Source organism: Mus caroli, unplaced genomic scaffold (assembly GCF_978045245.1).
Source record: "Mus caroli unplaced genomic scaffold, Mus_caroli_1 scaffold_10, whole genome shotgun sequence".
NCBI lineage: Eukaryota > Metazoa > Chordata > Mammalia > Rodentia > Muridae > Mus > Mus caroli.
The window spans coordinates 4,495,897-4,510,413 of record NW_028227265.1 but is presented as its reverse complement, the minus strand read 5'-3'; the positions used below and the strand labels follow the sequence as shown (position 1 = coordinate 4,510,413).

At 51.9% G+C, this 14,517-nt stretch overlaps 1 protein-coding gene and 1 long non-coding RNA gene across 2 annotated transcripts in view; one reads left to right on the top strand and one right to left on the bottom strand.

Annotated features, from left to right (window-relative positions):
* Nucleotides 1-2,228: 2,228 nt before the first annotated feature.
* LOC147002186 (uncharacterized) lies at nucleotides 2,229-10,694 on the bottom strand. The gene is made up of 3 exons (XR_015048707.1): nucleotides 10,504-10,694; nucleotides 10,233-10,349; nucleotides 2,229-2,280 (listed from the first exon to the last, which is right to left on the bottom strand). It is a non-coding gene; the product is annotated as an uncharacterized LOC147002186 (long non-coding RNA).
* Nucleotides 10,695-12,598: 1,904 nt separating this feature from the next.
* The window catches only part of Trim67 (tripartite motif containing 67), a 35,067-nt gene continuing 33,148 nt past the window's right edge, over nucleotides 12,599-14,517 (top strand). Inside the window, exon 1 of the mRNA XM_021170322.2 lies at nucleotides 12,599-14,123. Within this exon, the coding sequence (XP_021025981.1) occupies nucleotides 13,119-14,123 (1,005 nt within the window). The 5' untranslated portion in view covers nucleotides 12,599-13,118. The remainder of the gene's footprint in view (nucleotides 14,124-14,517) is intronic.

The window sequence follows — 14,517 nt, the reverse complement described above, 5'->3', positions numbered from 1 at the left end:
TTGGAGGCTCTGCCGCTCTCAATCCCGACTTGGTCCCTTTGTGATAATGAGGTTGCTCAGCGCAATCACCCAGACTTCTCCAGTCTGCCCCATCACTCTCCTGGGTTTGGCCTGCTGTCTCTAACTGTTTCTGCCTGCCTATGTATTTATCTCTTTGTCTACTTCTGTCTTTATCTTTGTCTCCATCTGCCTCTCTCTTTTTCTCTTTCTCTGTGTGTTTCTTTCTGTTTCTATGGCTTTGTAATGGAACTCAGACCCTTTGAGAGCTAGAGAAGTATCTAATGCTAGCCACACCTCGTCTCTTTCTAGTTCTCTCTTGGTTCCTCTCTCTTCGGTGTGTGCTTCTATTTCTGTCTTCACATTTATCTCCTTGTCTATATTTCTTTCTCTTTGCCTCTCTCTATTCTTCACTCTCTCCCTCTTTGTGTGTCTGTCTCATGGCCTCTGTGTGTCTGTCTCTCTCTGTCTCTGCTCCCCCCGACCCCCACTCCCCATCACCCTACCCTCTCATGCACTTTCTCTCCCTGTCTGCCTCTTTTCTTTGTCTTCATTTGTACATTTGCTCTCCAGTGATGTGGCCCTGAAGGTTTCCATCACGTGAGACCACAGATGGGGGGCCTTGCCTCAGGTTACAGGTACCTCAGGAGGAGCTGGCTTTCTGAGGACTTTGCACATCCTTCATGTACAAAGGTCAGGAGGACTGTGACAAGAACAGGGGGCAGCACAAAACAGTGTAGGAAACGCAGCTAAGCAGAGCGTGTGTGGCTTACATGGGGCAGTGCTCCAGCTCCACACTGGATCCCGAAGGCTCATGGGAGCCTTTTGATCTGTGTGACCTGTGTGGTTGGAGGAGGCTCCTCCCACCCCTTCCTCGTGCCCATCTTTTTGTTCTGTCTGTCTTTTTGCCAACACTCCTTTGTTTTGACTTACGTAGCTGTGTAGTAAGTTTCGAAGTTAGAAAATGTGAGACAGCAAGCTGTTCTTTTCCAAGATTGTTTTGACTGCTCAGAATTTCTTGAGATTTCATATGAATTTTAGATTATTTCTATTTATGTAAAAAATGCTGTTGGGCAGGGGGAGCCTGGAGAGATGACTCCATATGTAAGAGTGCTTTCAGCTCCTCTGAGGACCAGGTTCGCTTCCCAGTACTGAACTGGGCAGCTCACAACCATATGTAACTCTATTCCCACCCTCTTCTGGCCTCCAGGGACACTGTAGAGACACATGTGCGTACACATGCATGCTCTCTTCCTCTATAAATACATAAACAGATGCAAAAACAGTGTTTTAAAAAGTTGCCATCCCGTGCAACAATAAGGGAGCCCACTCAGTGGGTCTGATGTGCTGGATGCTGGCCAGGGAAGTACTCTGCACGTGAGGTACTATCTCCTTGAGCACCCATGGGAGGTTATGCCTGATCTTTACGTCTACAGAGACCCAGAGGAGATTGAGAAGGAGGAGCAGGCTGCTGCTGAGAAGGCTGTGGCCAGGGAGGAATTCCAGGTTGAATGGACCACACCAGCTCCTGAGTTCACTGCTGCTCAACCTGAGATGGCCGACTGGCCCGAGGGTGTGTGCCCATCCAGCAGTTCCCCAGGGAAGACTGGAGTGTGCAGTCAGTCACTGAAGATTGGTCAGCAGCTCCCACAGTGCAGGCAACTGAGTGGGTTGGAGCCATCACTGAGTGCTGAGTGGTCCTGAGCTGCTCTTCAGACATCTGAGAAAAGGGCAGGAGGGGGGGGGGGAGCGGGAAGGTGGAGAGAGAGAATGTTAACTGTGTTAGTTTGTATCTTGCATCTTTGGTTACTTTGTTTATTGGTTTTTACCCAGTTTTTAGTGGTTCTTTGGTGTTTTTGCATAGAGTGTATTTTCTTTGAGTGAAGAGAATTTTTTTTTTTTTGAGACAGGGTTTTTCTGTGTAGCCCTAGCTATCCTGGAACTCACTCTGTAGACCAGGCTGGCCTCAAACTCAGAAATCTGCCTGCCTCTGCCTCCCAAGTGCTGGGGTTAAAGGCGTGCGCCACCACTGCCCAGAGAGCAAAGAGAATCTTAACTTGGTCCTTTGCTGAGACAGGGAGGGAGCTACACTTAGCAGCTCTGAAGTCACACTTACAGACTCATCCAGGGCTCCAGGAGCTGAGGTTTGGCTGGTGTCCTCCGCCCAATGGTTAAAGCTAGAAGCCTTCACCCAAGCTGTAACCATAGACTCACATCAGTGATGAAATGTAGCTGGCTCTGACCTTGCTGAAACAGCCTTGAGCAGGGACACAGAATGCAACCCTGTGGGGAAAGACATCCTTGTAAGTTTGTCATTGAAGACCAAAGGAAATGTTGGGTGGAGTGTTTTCAAGTATTTAGAAGACATTATAGGCCGACTTGGGTAAACTGAAGGGTGGGGTTCTGAAGGACCAAGCTCCCATCTCTGCCTGGGTGTTGGCTTGAAGAGTCTCCCTTTGCCTGGTTCATGATGCAGGGGGATGTTATGCACCCCTGAATACCACTAGCCTTGGCATCTTCCTAAGTCCACCTTAATCTGTCTCTTGTGTTAAACAACTGCAGGGACCAGTGTTCCAGTCCCAAGCCGGGCCGGAGGGCGGAGCCTTCTCCTGACTTATCCACAGGAATGCCCTTGTTTACTTAGTCTCAGTGCCAAGGACCCACTCCTGTCCACACACTGCCTGAAACCACAGCCCAGCATAGCCTCTACTCTCCAAATGGCGTTTTCTTGTCAGGAGACAAATCACAGAAAAGCAAACCCTGGAAAGGCAGAACAGTGGGCTATGAAAAGTCCCTAAGGGATACAAGCATTTGCTGCTCCTCGCCTTATTAAGACAGCGAGAAAACAGCAGCAGGAGAAAGGAACTGAGCCCAGCACTCGGCTCCCACGGCGCATGCGGCAGGGCAGCAGTAGCACGAGGCAACTGAGGCAGCAGGTCACGTGACATCCACAGGCAGGAAGCAGTTGGTCACGTGACATCCACAGGGAGGAAGCGGAGATATGAATGCTGGTGCTCAGCCCACTGTCTCCTTTTTTATTTAGTCTAGAACTGAAGTGCATGTGATGGTGCTCCCACCTTTCGCCTCGGTCTTCCCTCCTCAGTTAAACCTCTCTGGACACTCTCTCTTACACATGCCTAGGTGTGTGTCTTCTAGATATTCCTAAATCCAGTCTCGATGGCTGAGCAGATTAGCCATCACAGTGTGAAGCACAGAAACAAAGGTAAGACGGGTGCTCAGGGAAGGCTGCTGCCCACCAGCCGGCACATGTCCTCACGGAGGTGGTAGAGGCTCTATGGACACGGAATTGTTGAGCCAAGGAACCTCAAGAATTAGGGCAGGTATTGGGAAAGTGCTTGGGTATCCTTGGAGTAGTAAGGTAGCCAGTGAGGCTGGACATCATGAGGAAGTGTGGTGTGTGTGTGTGTGTGTATATATATGTGTATGTGGCATGGTATGTGTGTGTGCACACATGTGCGTGCACACACACTGAGGTGGAATCAGGAAGGACTGAGGACCCTGGCGAGTATAACAAGAAAAGAGTCTGGGTTCAGTATAGACCCAGCTCTAGGGCAATGTTGTGCTGTCTAGGAAAACCCACTATGTGCAGAGCTCACCACTGCACTGTTTCAGTCCCACTGTGGGTCAAAATATGCCCCCATTAAATGAGGGATAATTATACCAAAATATTGTGTCATAAATAATACCATTTGTCAGTTTATAGAGAATAATTTAAGATTATTTAGGGCTGGTGGGATGGCTCAGCACATAGAGAGAGGTACTGGCTACCAACAACTTGAGTTGGATCCCTAGACTCACATGATGGAAGAAGAAAACTGGTTCCCTGAAGTTCCACACATGTGCAGCCACACACACACACACACACACACACACACACACAAATGCGCACACAACATGAATGTAATAATTTTTTAAGATATGCTAATCAGCCCCAGGGACCTAGGACAGGTAATTTTGTCCCCAGAGACCTCTCTAGGCAGGCGTGAGGAAAGGATCCCCATGCCCCTTCTCTCATGCACAGGAGACTGTCTTCTTCTCTGCACCAGAATTGTATTAAGCATGGGAAGGCTGGAAGCTGGATATTCACCCTCAAGTAGGGACCACTCTTGACCTCATGGCTGTCACCCACATTTCTGCGTCTCTTTCCTTTGTTGTTTTGGGGACAGAAATCCAGAGGTATCTGGCTTTGCATTCTGACCCTCCCCACAGCAATACGCATTGGATCTGTCCCTGGCTGGCTGGCTCCACTCCTCCCACATCCTGTAGATCAGCCGCCTCTGATGCTCCATATGTGTGAGATGTCTAGCATATGTCTGGTATGGCGGAGCCTTTCAAACTACGCTGGCCTGGTGCCTCCTCATTCCTGTGCCAATGTACAGCACAAAGCCACACTGCGCACACCCTTTGACAACAAGATATCTGGAACAGGTTTCGGTCCCAGTCCTCTCCACTTCCCAGAGCACTAGGGTTAGAGCTGTGCACCACCAAATCTGGCTTATGCCCAATCCAGGTATCGTCTGTGCTAAGAGAACACCCTGTTGTGAACTCCATCTCCAGCCTCTTCCTCTTCACCGGAGAGTTATATGAGGACTGGAATTGTTTCTGCCTCCATCAGAAACACACACATAGCTGGGCCACACACAGTTCCAGAGACAGAGAGGCGTGGAATCAGAGGTGTAGGTCACACTGCCTGCACTCAGGGTCACTTGCAGAAATCATGCAAATGTTCTTGACACTGAGGACCTACTGTCCCTCTGCTGGAGTGTGTGGTGGCGACTTCCTCACCATAAAGATGTGCTGTTGGCTAGTGGATTCTTCATAGACTCTACTATTCTAGCAGATGGCATAAGGGCTCTGTCCCTGTGGCAAAGCCTTGTAGAGGAAATGGCCGGGTAAAGTAGTTGCTCCACACTCTCGTCTGTTATCCCTACAAGAGAATGAGTAGCTGGCACCCTCCGGAATAGCCTCGACCCCCCCAGCTCACAGTCTCGGGGTTCGCTCTTTGCTTTAACGAAGGTGCCCAGATCCACAGACACTCCCAAATACATTCTAAGATCTCATTGATTTCCTGTCAACGAGGACACTGAGCAGAGGCCAGGGTATGATGAAGCCTGGCGCCTGGTATGGTCAGAGAGAGGAAGCCGGAAGCCAAGCAGAGCAAATGCTTTTCCATTAAAGTGAGAGGTCAGACGGGAGAAAAGGAGAGCCAGGAAGCTGTGGGCGGAAGACAGAGGTGTGCGGAAAGAGACAGGGCAAACCGTGCAAGAGTCAAAGTCAGAAACTAACAGACACAGCTTGAGCAGAGACATTCAGACCCAGGCAGCAAGCAGGGCACCCCTGGATTGCCTGAACAGGCAAGTGCACCACCAGGTATCCCTTCAAAAGACCTCGCCCTGGGTAGTTTTAGGAATGCAAGGGAAGAGAGGGAGAAGCAAGCGGGATAGAGGAGGCAAGCAGGGGACAGGGCAAGAGCCAAGGTGGGCACAGCAGAGGATAGATGAGCGTGGGGGGAGGCATCACAGAACCCGAGGACCCTTGATGGTTTCAGAGACCTTCAGGGAGAGGAAGCCCCTCCTTCCTCTCACTGACTTAGCTAGACTTGACTGGCCACTGAGCCCTGGGAATCTTCTAATCTTTGCTTCCAACATGCTTAGCTCACAGGCATGCTCTACCACGCTCTGCTTGTTACAAGAGTGCCCACAGATCTGAATGCAGACCCCCAGGCTCACACTTCCAACTATGCTGCCTCTCTAACCCCTCTGCTGTGCCTCTGTTGGCAAGGCTTGACACCGCAGCTCAGACCAGGCTAAAACGTGTGGCACTCCTCCCAGCTCAGCCATCCAAGTGCTGGGATTTTACAGCCATGCACCACCAAATCTGGACTTCTTCTGCATCCCGTCCCGACCCCAGACAGCAATTTTCTAACCCGGTGTGAGAGAGGATTCTGACCGGGCTACATGTTTCAGGTCCCTGCCCTTGACTGAAACCATCACCTTGCCTAGGTTGGTTGTCGGTTACATTTAGGTTGACTGGCAAGAACTTACCCAGGGTCAGGGCCCACCATCTCCCAGGCCAGGCTGTGTTGTGTGAAGATCAAACGAGAAATGAAGGAGCACCATGAAGACACAGGGGCTGCTGCAGCCCTTCCTGCCAACCTCTGAGGTTGGGAGAGCACTCAGAACCCAGACTATGCCAATACTCTGATGCTAGTAATGTTAGCTTTTATGCAGCAGAGAGATGCTCTGGGGGGGGGGGGGGGCATAAAGAGCCAGAAAACAGAAAATGTCCTTCTTTCCCCTGGCATATGGTTCCAGAGTGTCTCATTGCAGAAGATGCTGCAGGAGACTCAGGTGTCCTGAAGCCGGATCTCCAGGTTCACAAAGAATAAGGATCCCAGACTGGGGCATGGCTTAATAATGGATGGTCTGGGACTGGAGAGATGGCTCAATGGGTAAGAGCACTGACTGCTCTTCTGAAGGTCCTGAGTTCAAATCCCAGCAACCACATGGTGGCTCACAACCACCTGTAATGAGATCTGAAGCCCTCTTCTGGTGTCTGAAGTCAGCTACAGTGTAGTTTATGTATAATAATAAATAAATCTTTGGACTGGAGCAAATAGGGACTGAACGAACAGAGTTGACCGGAGCGAGTAGAGGTCCTAAAAATTCAATTGCCAACAACCACATCCATCTCACAACCATCTGTACAGCTACAGTGTCCTCACATACATAAAATAAATAAATCTAAAAAAAATTAATAAATGGTCGGAAGAGATGGTTGTATGGGTAAAACATTTTCCACATGAGCACGAGGACCTTAGTTTGATCCCCAGGACCCACATTTAAAAAGGAAAAAAAATCTAGGCATGATGACATGCTTATAACCCCACCACTGGGGAGGTAGAGACAGGAGGACCTCTGGAGCTAACTGCTCACAGGTGCCAGTGACTGATCTTGTCTAAAAAAAAAAAAAAAAAAATCAAGGTGAAGAACAACTGGAAAAGATACCTGTACTGGCTGGTTCTGTGTGTCAGCTTGACACAGATGGAGTTATCACAGAGAAAGGAGCCTCCCTTAAGGAAATGCCTCCAGGAGACCCAGCTGTAAGGCATTTTTTCAATTAGTGAACAAGGTGGGTGGGTGGTGCTATCTCTGGGCTGGTAGTCCTGGGTTCTATAAGAAAGCAAGCTAAGCAAGCCAGGGGAAGCAAGCCAGTAAGTAACATCCCTCCATGGCCTCTGCCTCAGCTCCTGCTTCCTGACCTGCTTGAGTTCCAGTCCTGACTTCCTTGGTGATGAACAGCAGTATGGAAGTGTAAGCTGAATAAACTCTTCCCTCCCCAACTTGCTGCTTGGTCTTGAAGTTTGTGCAGGAATAGAAACCCTGACTAAGATAATACCCGACTTAACCTCTGTCTCTGTGAGCACATCATGTGTCATCTCATACACTATGCACATGCATACACAAAATTAAACTATGGTTCTTGGGGCTAGAGGGATGGATCAGTGATTAAGAGTTATGTCTGCTCACCAACCCCAGCATTCAAGAGTCAGAGGCAGGTGACTATCTGTGAGTTTGAGAAGATCCTATTCTACAGAGTGAATCCCAGGACATCCAGGGCTACACAGAGAAACATTGTCTCAAAAAAAAAAAAAGCAGACAAACAAACAAACGGAATAGCTATTAAAAAAGAAAAGAGTGTGTTTATTCTTGTAGAGGAGTTGGGTTTGGTTCCCAGCATCAGGCAGCTCACAACTGTCTATAACTCCAGCTCCAGGGGAACCAATGGACTCCAGTGAGTACAGTTGCTGGCATCTACAAACAACCATATTCACCCAGGCAGAGACACACATGCATACACATAATTAGAAATTTAAAACTCTTAAAATACAATGCTTAGGCACTAGTCAACAATGTTTAGAGGTAGGTGGCTAAACTGTAAACTTACTAGAATCTGTTATCTGGAAAAGATGTTGGCTGCCCTCTGTGAAGCCAGTGTTGATGTAGGTCTGCTACATAGGAGCCGTTGTGACTTAAAAGGCACAAACAGGCACTCATGAAAAGCTTAGACGAACCACTGTAAGCCAGTGATTCCTGGGCTATCTAGGTCTCTAATTTACCTGAGTCCCCCCACTTTGCAACAAAACCAAACAATAACTGTAAAACTGAAATTCAAAAGAGTGAAACCACACATTTTCACTTAAAGTTTGTTTTGGAATTTAGTTGAGAATTTAGAGTCTATCGTTGAGGCCACAACATCAATTTCTACGAAGGAAGCCTTAAATTCTATCCAACTGCAACTTGAATTTGAAAAAATATTCTGAAGGCAACACAGCAGGACCACTTTATCTCTACCTGGCTGTGTTGGCTGGGGTACATTATTTAAGTTGTCTGTGCTATTTTTGTAGAGGAGGTAATGGGAACCTGTCTCTGGAGGGTTAGTGGGACACTTGAGAGTGAAAACTGTGCTATCGGAAGCGATCAGAGTCTACTTCCCTCTGCTGTGGTGGCCGTGGGTTGTGGAGTGTTAATTACTAATGTGATTTGCACAACCATTCACCGAGAAGTGCCCCAGATAAAGGTGGGAAGACAAGTGTGGGTCATTTGTTGAGTATTTCCTTTGTCAGCATCAATATGTAAAAATACACGAATCTGAATACTTTGGGAGGATGGAGGTGCCTACTCCCCATGTTGAAAGGACCAGACAGGGTTCTATGTGAGAATGCGGTTGAGAATTAGCCATGTGAATATTGTTACTTGCCCCAGCCGCTACAAAGCCCAGGTTTTAAAAACACACTAGAAAGATAGGTGGTGGCGGTTCACGCCTTTAACACCAGCACTCAGGAGGCAGAGGCAGGCAGATCTCCGAGTTTGAGGCCCTAGCCTGGTCTACAGAGTGAGTAACAGGATAGCCAGAGCTGGGCTGGAGAGATTGCTCAGTGACTTAGAGCACTGGCTACCCTTACAGAGGACCCAGGGTCAGTTCCCAGCTCCCACAAAGTGGCTCACAACCAACTCTAGCTTCAGTTCCAGGGCATCTGATATCCTTTTCTGGTCTCCATAGGCAGTGCATGCATATGGTAACACTTGAAGACATGCAGGAAAATCACTCATATGCATAAAATAAAAATCTTTTTAAAAACACACTGGTAGTGTAGTGACTTGGGAAATGGATTATAATACTAATACTGGGTGAAATTTCTTTGTAAAAGTAATTATTGTTGTTGGTATTTGAGATAGATTGGAATTCGTTGTGTAGACCAGACTGGCTTCGAATTCACAGCAACCCTACACCACCAGCCTCTTGCTTCCTGGGATTACAGGTGTGGTTAGCCTCTAACTTTGAGTTGAAAATAATTTTTTTCCCTCTCATTATGGATGGTTGTGAGCCACCATGTGGTTGCTGGTATTTGAACTCATGACCTCCGAAAGAGCAGTCAGTGCTCTTAACCACTGAGCCATCTCACCTGCCCTGAAAATAATTTTTAAAGCGGGACCAATCACTTTTTAAAAAAATATATGCATGGAGAGACTGGAGGTTCAGCTCTGTGAAGTTCTAGGCAGTTGTGAGCGATTCAGCCTGGGTGCTGGGAACTGAACCCGAGTCCCCTGCAGAAGCAGCAAATGCTTTTAACTCGTGTGTGTGTGCACATGTGTGTGCATGTGTGTGTGTCTGTGTCTGTGTGTGTAAGCACTTTCGTGGGAGTAAAAAGACAACTTTGTGGAGTTGGATCCCTCTGCCCATCTTTCCCTGGGTTCTAAGGCTCAAACTCGGGTTGCTAGGCTTACTCAGCAAAGGCTCCTCTCACTGGCCTCTAAAGTGCACTCTGAGTGTACACAGAGCACAGCTGCAGCAGATAGGACTTTTAATAGGTGACAGTGACAATCAACAGTGACTATGGCTATGTGTGAGAAGCACCAGAGCAGGTTGGAACAGAGACTCACAGGCTGAAGGGCAGGAAGCCTCCCTCCAAGAGGCAGAGCCCGGGTCCCAGCCGTTCACACAGCTGAGATGACTTGAGCTACAGAGCGGTGGGGACTGAGGATGTGGCGAGATGCCTGAGTGTTCTGTTTTGATGGAAAGCAAAAGAGGAGGTTTGCTTGTTTCTTTGTGGCTTGTCGTGGTTGGTTTGTTTGCTTGTGGAGCAAGGGTCCCACTTTGTGGCCCAGGCTGCCTTCTCATCACCACTTTGCAAGTCCTGAGATTTCACGTACCTGCTGCTTACTATAGGCCAAGCTAGGAGTGGTTTCACAGTATGTCTTGCTTGTGCAGAGACACACATGCTTGGCTAGAAGTGCCACCCTGTCCAAGCCTAAGTAGGCTACCTTGGTCTGAAAAAGACAAAGAGAAACAGAAGTCACTTACTGTGCTTGCTATAAAATCATGAGGTTTTTAAGAGATATGAATTCCAGTTGGTCCCAGGGAGGACTGAGCTGGGTAGCTGGGTTCAGCAGAAAGGATTTATTTATTTATTTACTTACTTACTTATTGAGATAGGGTTTCTCTGTATACCCTGGTTCTCCTGGAACTCGCTCTGTAGACCAGGCTGGCCTTGAACTCAGAGATTCACCTGCCTCTGACTCCTGAGTGCTTGGATTAAAGGCATGTACCACCACCTTCCAGCTTCTTGAAGAGCTTTCAATAATCCAAGCTGTGACTCTCCCAGACCTTAGGATCAATAGTGACTTTCTGAAGAATTTCTTTTTCTCAGTGTATTGCTGGCAGGACCAGGTGACTGAAGCCTCATCTACAGAGAGTGGATTAGGACAGTTGCTGCCTCCGTCCCCCCCCCACCCCCCTCACCCCTTGCAGCACTGCTTCCTGAAGCAGGGCTCATTGGGATGTCCGGTTTAGCAGGAGCCTACCTTTAAACATGTAGCCAGACTTCTGTAAGCCATTCAGCTGAACTGAGATGCTTAGAAAGTAGTCCAGAGCATTTACTGGAACAATTTGGCACGGACACACACATATATATTGTTATAGTATTTTCCAGACTGGACAGGTGGAAGCAAACTGCAGGACCCCAGGAGTCCTGTAAAGATATGGGCTTCACTGGGGTGCTTTGCCTTCCTGGTGACCTCCCTTCCGCCAGAGGTTCTATCCCTTAGGCACCAAGCCAGGCCAAGGCAGTAGCCTCATTAGTCTGTGGCTTCATTTCTCTCCTCCTACTAACTTTCCAAATGCTGACAGTGGCTGGGGCCCTGCATTCCTTCAGCAGGAGTCTGCGCCACGGTTGCTGTTTTTTGTTTGTTCAGGGGAGTCTTGCTATGTAACACCCAGACTAGCTTGGAAATTACTATGTAGCCCAAGCTGGCCTTGAACTCATAGCAGTCCTTCTGCCTCGGCCCCCCAAGCGCTAGAATTACAAGCATGAGCCAGCACGCTGGCTGACACATCCTTTCTAAATCGACAATTTCCGTGTCTGTTCCAAGCCAGCGTGAATCGAACAGGAAGAGAGGGCCGCGTGGTGCGCATTTCGCTCCACGCGCTCTTCCTTTCCAGGGCTCGCCCTTAGCTCTGTGCCCAGCGCGTACTTCCTTTCTCTGGGGCAGCCAGCACTACCCAGCACAGAACAGCCGGGCAGACGGCGGGAAGAGCCGGGCAGCCAGGCGCGCGGGCGGCGACGTTGCAGGAAGCTCCCATTCATAAAGCGAACACCTGCTCGCTGCCTCCCGCCTCTCCGCACTCGCGAGCAGCCTGGGGAGGTTGTATTTGGCAACCTTCACCGTGTCCTCGCCAAGTCCTCCGGCCCTCATCTTCCACGACTAGCCCCACTAGAACCAAGGAGACAAAAAAAAAAAAAAAAAAAAAGGCTTGTGAAAAGATGCGTAAATCAAACCTCGCCCTTTGGCGCGAGGCTGTCCGACATTTTGTGCCTTGAAAGCTTTTTGCGGGGAGGAAATAGATTTAGGAACCGACTGTCGCGCTGTGTTGCGAGGCCTTTTTCAAGCGACTGGCCTTTTAGGGACCGCTGTTTACGCTTTCATGGTGGCGGGGAGTGGGCAGGGCGGGAGCTGGCCAGGGTTGCTCTGGCAAGCGGGGCGGGGCGCCGTGCTAATTCACCGTGCAGTCTCCATCCGTATCGGAGCAGCTCTCCACAATGATCCTCCCCACGAAGCCCTCCGACCCGCCCCTGACTGCCAGCCGTGAGAGGCGAGCCCTCATTCGCTGAGCTGACGCCTGGCTCCCCGCCCCCCGCCCCGTTACTCTCGCTCTGGAAATTACAACTCCTGGGCGCGCGGCACGGCGGGCGGGCGGGCGGGCGGGCGGGCGCGGGAGGCGGCGGGGCCGGGAGGGGGAATTCCCGAGCCAGCGGGTGCTCGCCCCCCACCCGCCGCTGCAGCGTGGCGCGGCCAAGGTCAGGGGCGCTGCAGGAACCGGAGCCGGCGAGGCCAGCCTGGGACGCTGCTCAATACCGGCCTGCGAGGAGGCAGCTCCGAGAGCAGCGGTCCGAGCAGCGGTACGGCGACGGTCTCCGGGCCGGGGGATGCCGAGGTGGCCGCGGCGGCACAGCAGCCTGGCGGGGGATGCGCACGGGAGGGGGGGCGGGCGCGGACTCCCTGCACGTCCGCTCGCGGGCGCTGTCCGCCGTCTGGTGGTGCTGAACCAGCCCTGGCCCCGCCACTCGGGCACTGGCCAAGAGCTGGGTAGGGGCGGGGCGCTCGCAGAAAGAAGACTCGGGGCAGCGGCGCTGCGGAGTCGGGCTCAGTAGCCTTGCTGGCTCACAGCAGCGGGTCACTGGTACTTCGTGGAGTGGAGGCACGAGGTATCCCGGACGGTGCTGCTGCTGCCTATTCAACACCTGGACAACCTCGGAGGCCACCGCGAGGGCTCCCCGCCACCTTCAGACGGCTGACTCGGGTGAGGGAGCCTCGCCTTCAGGAGGTGAAGACCCCTCCTTTCTCTGGCGGCCAAGCGTCTTAGGGCGGTGGCCTGAGGACAGAGAGGGGGCGTGCCACCCTCGGGTGAAGACAGCATGCCCGTGTAATACCCCGGCCTCCTGACTCAAGAGCGCTGACATCGCCAGCCCAGCTGCGCTTGTCTTCGGAGCCTTGACCGTTCTTGGCTGGTCCCGAGCGGCTCCGGCCGCGGGCGCGGCGATGGAGGAGGAGCTGAAGTGCCCAGTGTGCGGATCCCTGTTCCGGGAACCCATCATCCTGCCCTGTTCTCACAATGTCTGCTTGCCGTGCGCCCGCACTATCGCGGTTCAGACCCCGGACGGCGAGCAGCACCTGCCCCCGCCGCTCCTTCTTTCGCGAGGTGCCGCCGCCGCCGCACCCCCTCCGGATCAGGACTCAGCCGCCGGCGCTACCAGCGGAGGCGCGGGAGCTAGCACAGCGGGAGGCCTAGGCGGCGGGGCGACCGGTGGCGGTGACCACGCGGACAAGCTGAGCTTGTACAGCGAGACTGACAGCGGCTATGGCTCCTACACCCCCAGCCTCAAGTCCCCCAATGGAGTTCGCGTGCTGCCCATGGTGCCTGCGCCCCCGGGCTCTTCGGCCGCCGCGGCCCGAGGCGCCGCCTGCTCCTCGCTCTGCTCGTCCTCCAGCTCCATCACCTGCCCGCAGTGCCACCGCAGCGCCTCCTTGGATCACCGCGGCCTGCGAGGCTTCCAGCGCAACCGGCTACTGGAGGGCATTGTGCAGCGGTACCAGCAGGGCCGTGGGGTTGTTGCGGGGGCGGCTGCAGCCCCAGCGGTGGCCATCTGCCAGCTGTGCGACCGCACCCCACCGGAGCCGGCAGCCACTCTCTGCGAGCAATGCGACGTGCTCTATTGCGCCACCTGCCAGCTCAAGTGCCACCCGTCCCGGGGCCCCTTCGCTAAGCATCGGCTAGTTCAGCCACCGCCGCCGCCCACACCCCCAGAGGCTACCCCTGCTGCTACAGGCACTTCCACTGCCTCCAGCGCAGGAGGATGCAGGAGCCCAGGGGGTGCCGGGGCCAGCGCGCCGCGAAAGTTCCCCACATGTCCCGAGCACGAGATGGAGAACTACAGCATGTACTGCGTGAGCTGTCGGAGCCCGGTGTGCTACATGTGCCTGGAGGAAGGCAGGCACAGCAAGCACGAGGTGAAGCCGCTGGGGGCAACGTGGAAGCAGCACAAGGTGAGCACCGGCTGTGCGGGAACGCCAGCCAGGGTGAAAGTCAGAGATTCTCTGAACCCCTTCTTGGTGGGCTTGAGGGCCAAACAGAAATCACTCCATCCATCCATCCATCCATCCATCCATCTGTTCGTCCATACACACACACACACACATCCGTCCTTCCATCTACCCACATGTTCATCATTCCATCGAGCTGTGTATGCATGCATCCATCTATCCATACACTGGGCATGGGTATCCACCCATGCTTCCATCCAATCCTTCGTGCATCTATACATTCATTCACCTATGCATGCATACATCTGTCTATCATGGATCTATATGTACATACATACATGCATGTATATATGCATGCATGCATCCATACATCCATACATCCATTCAAGGATCCCAG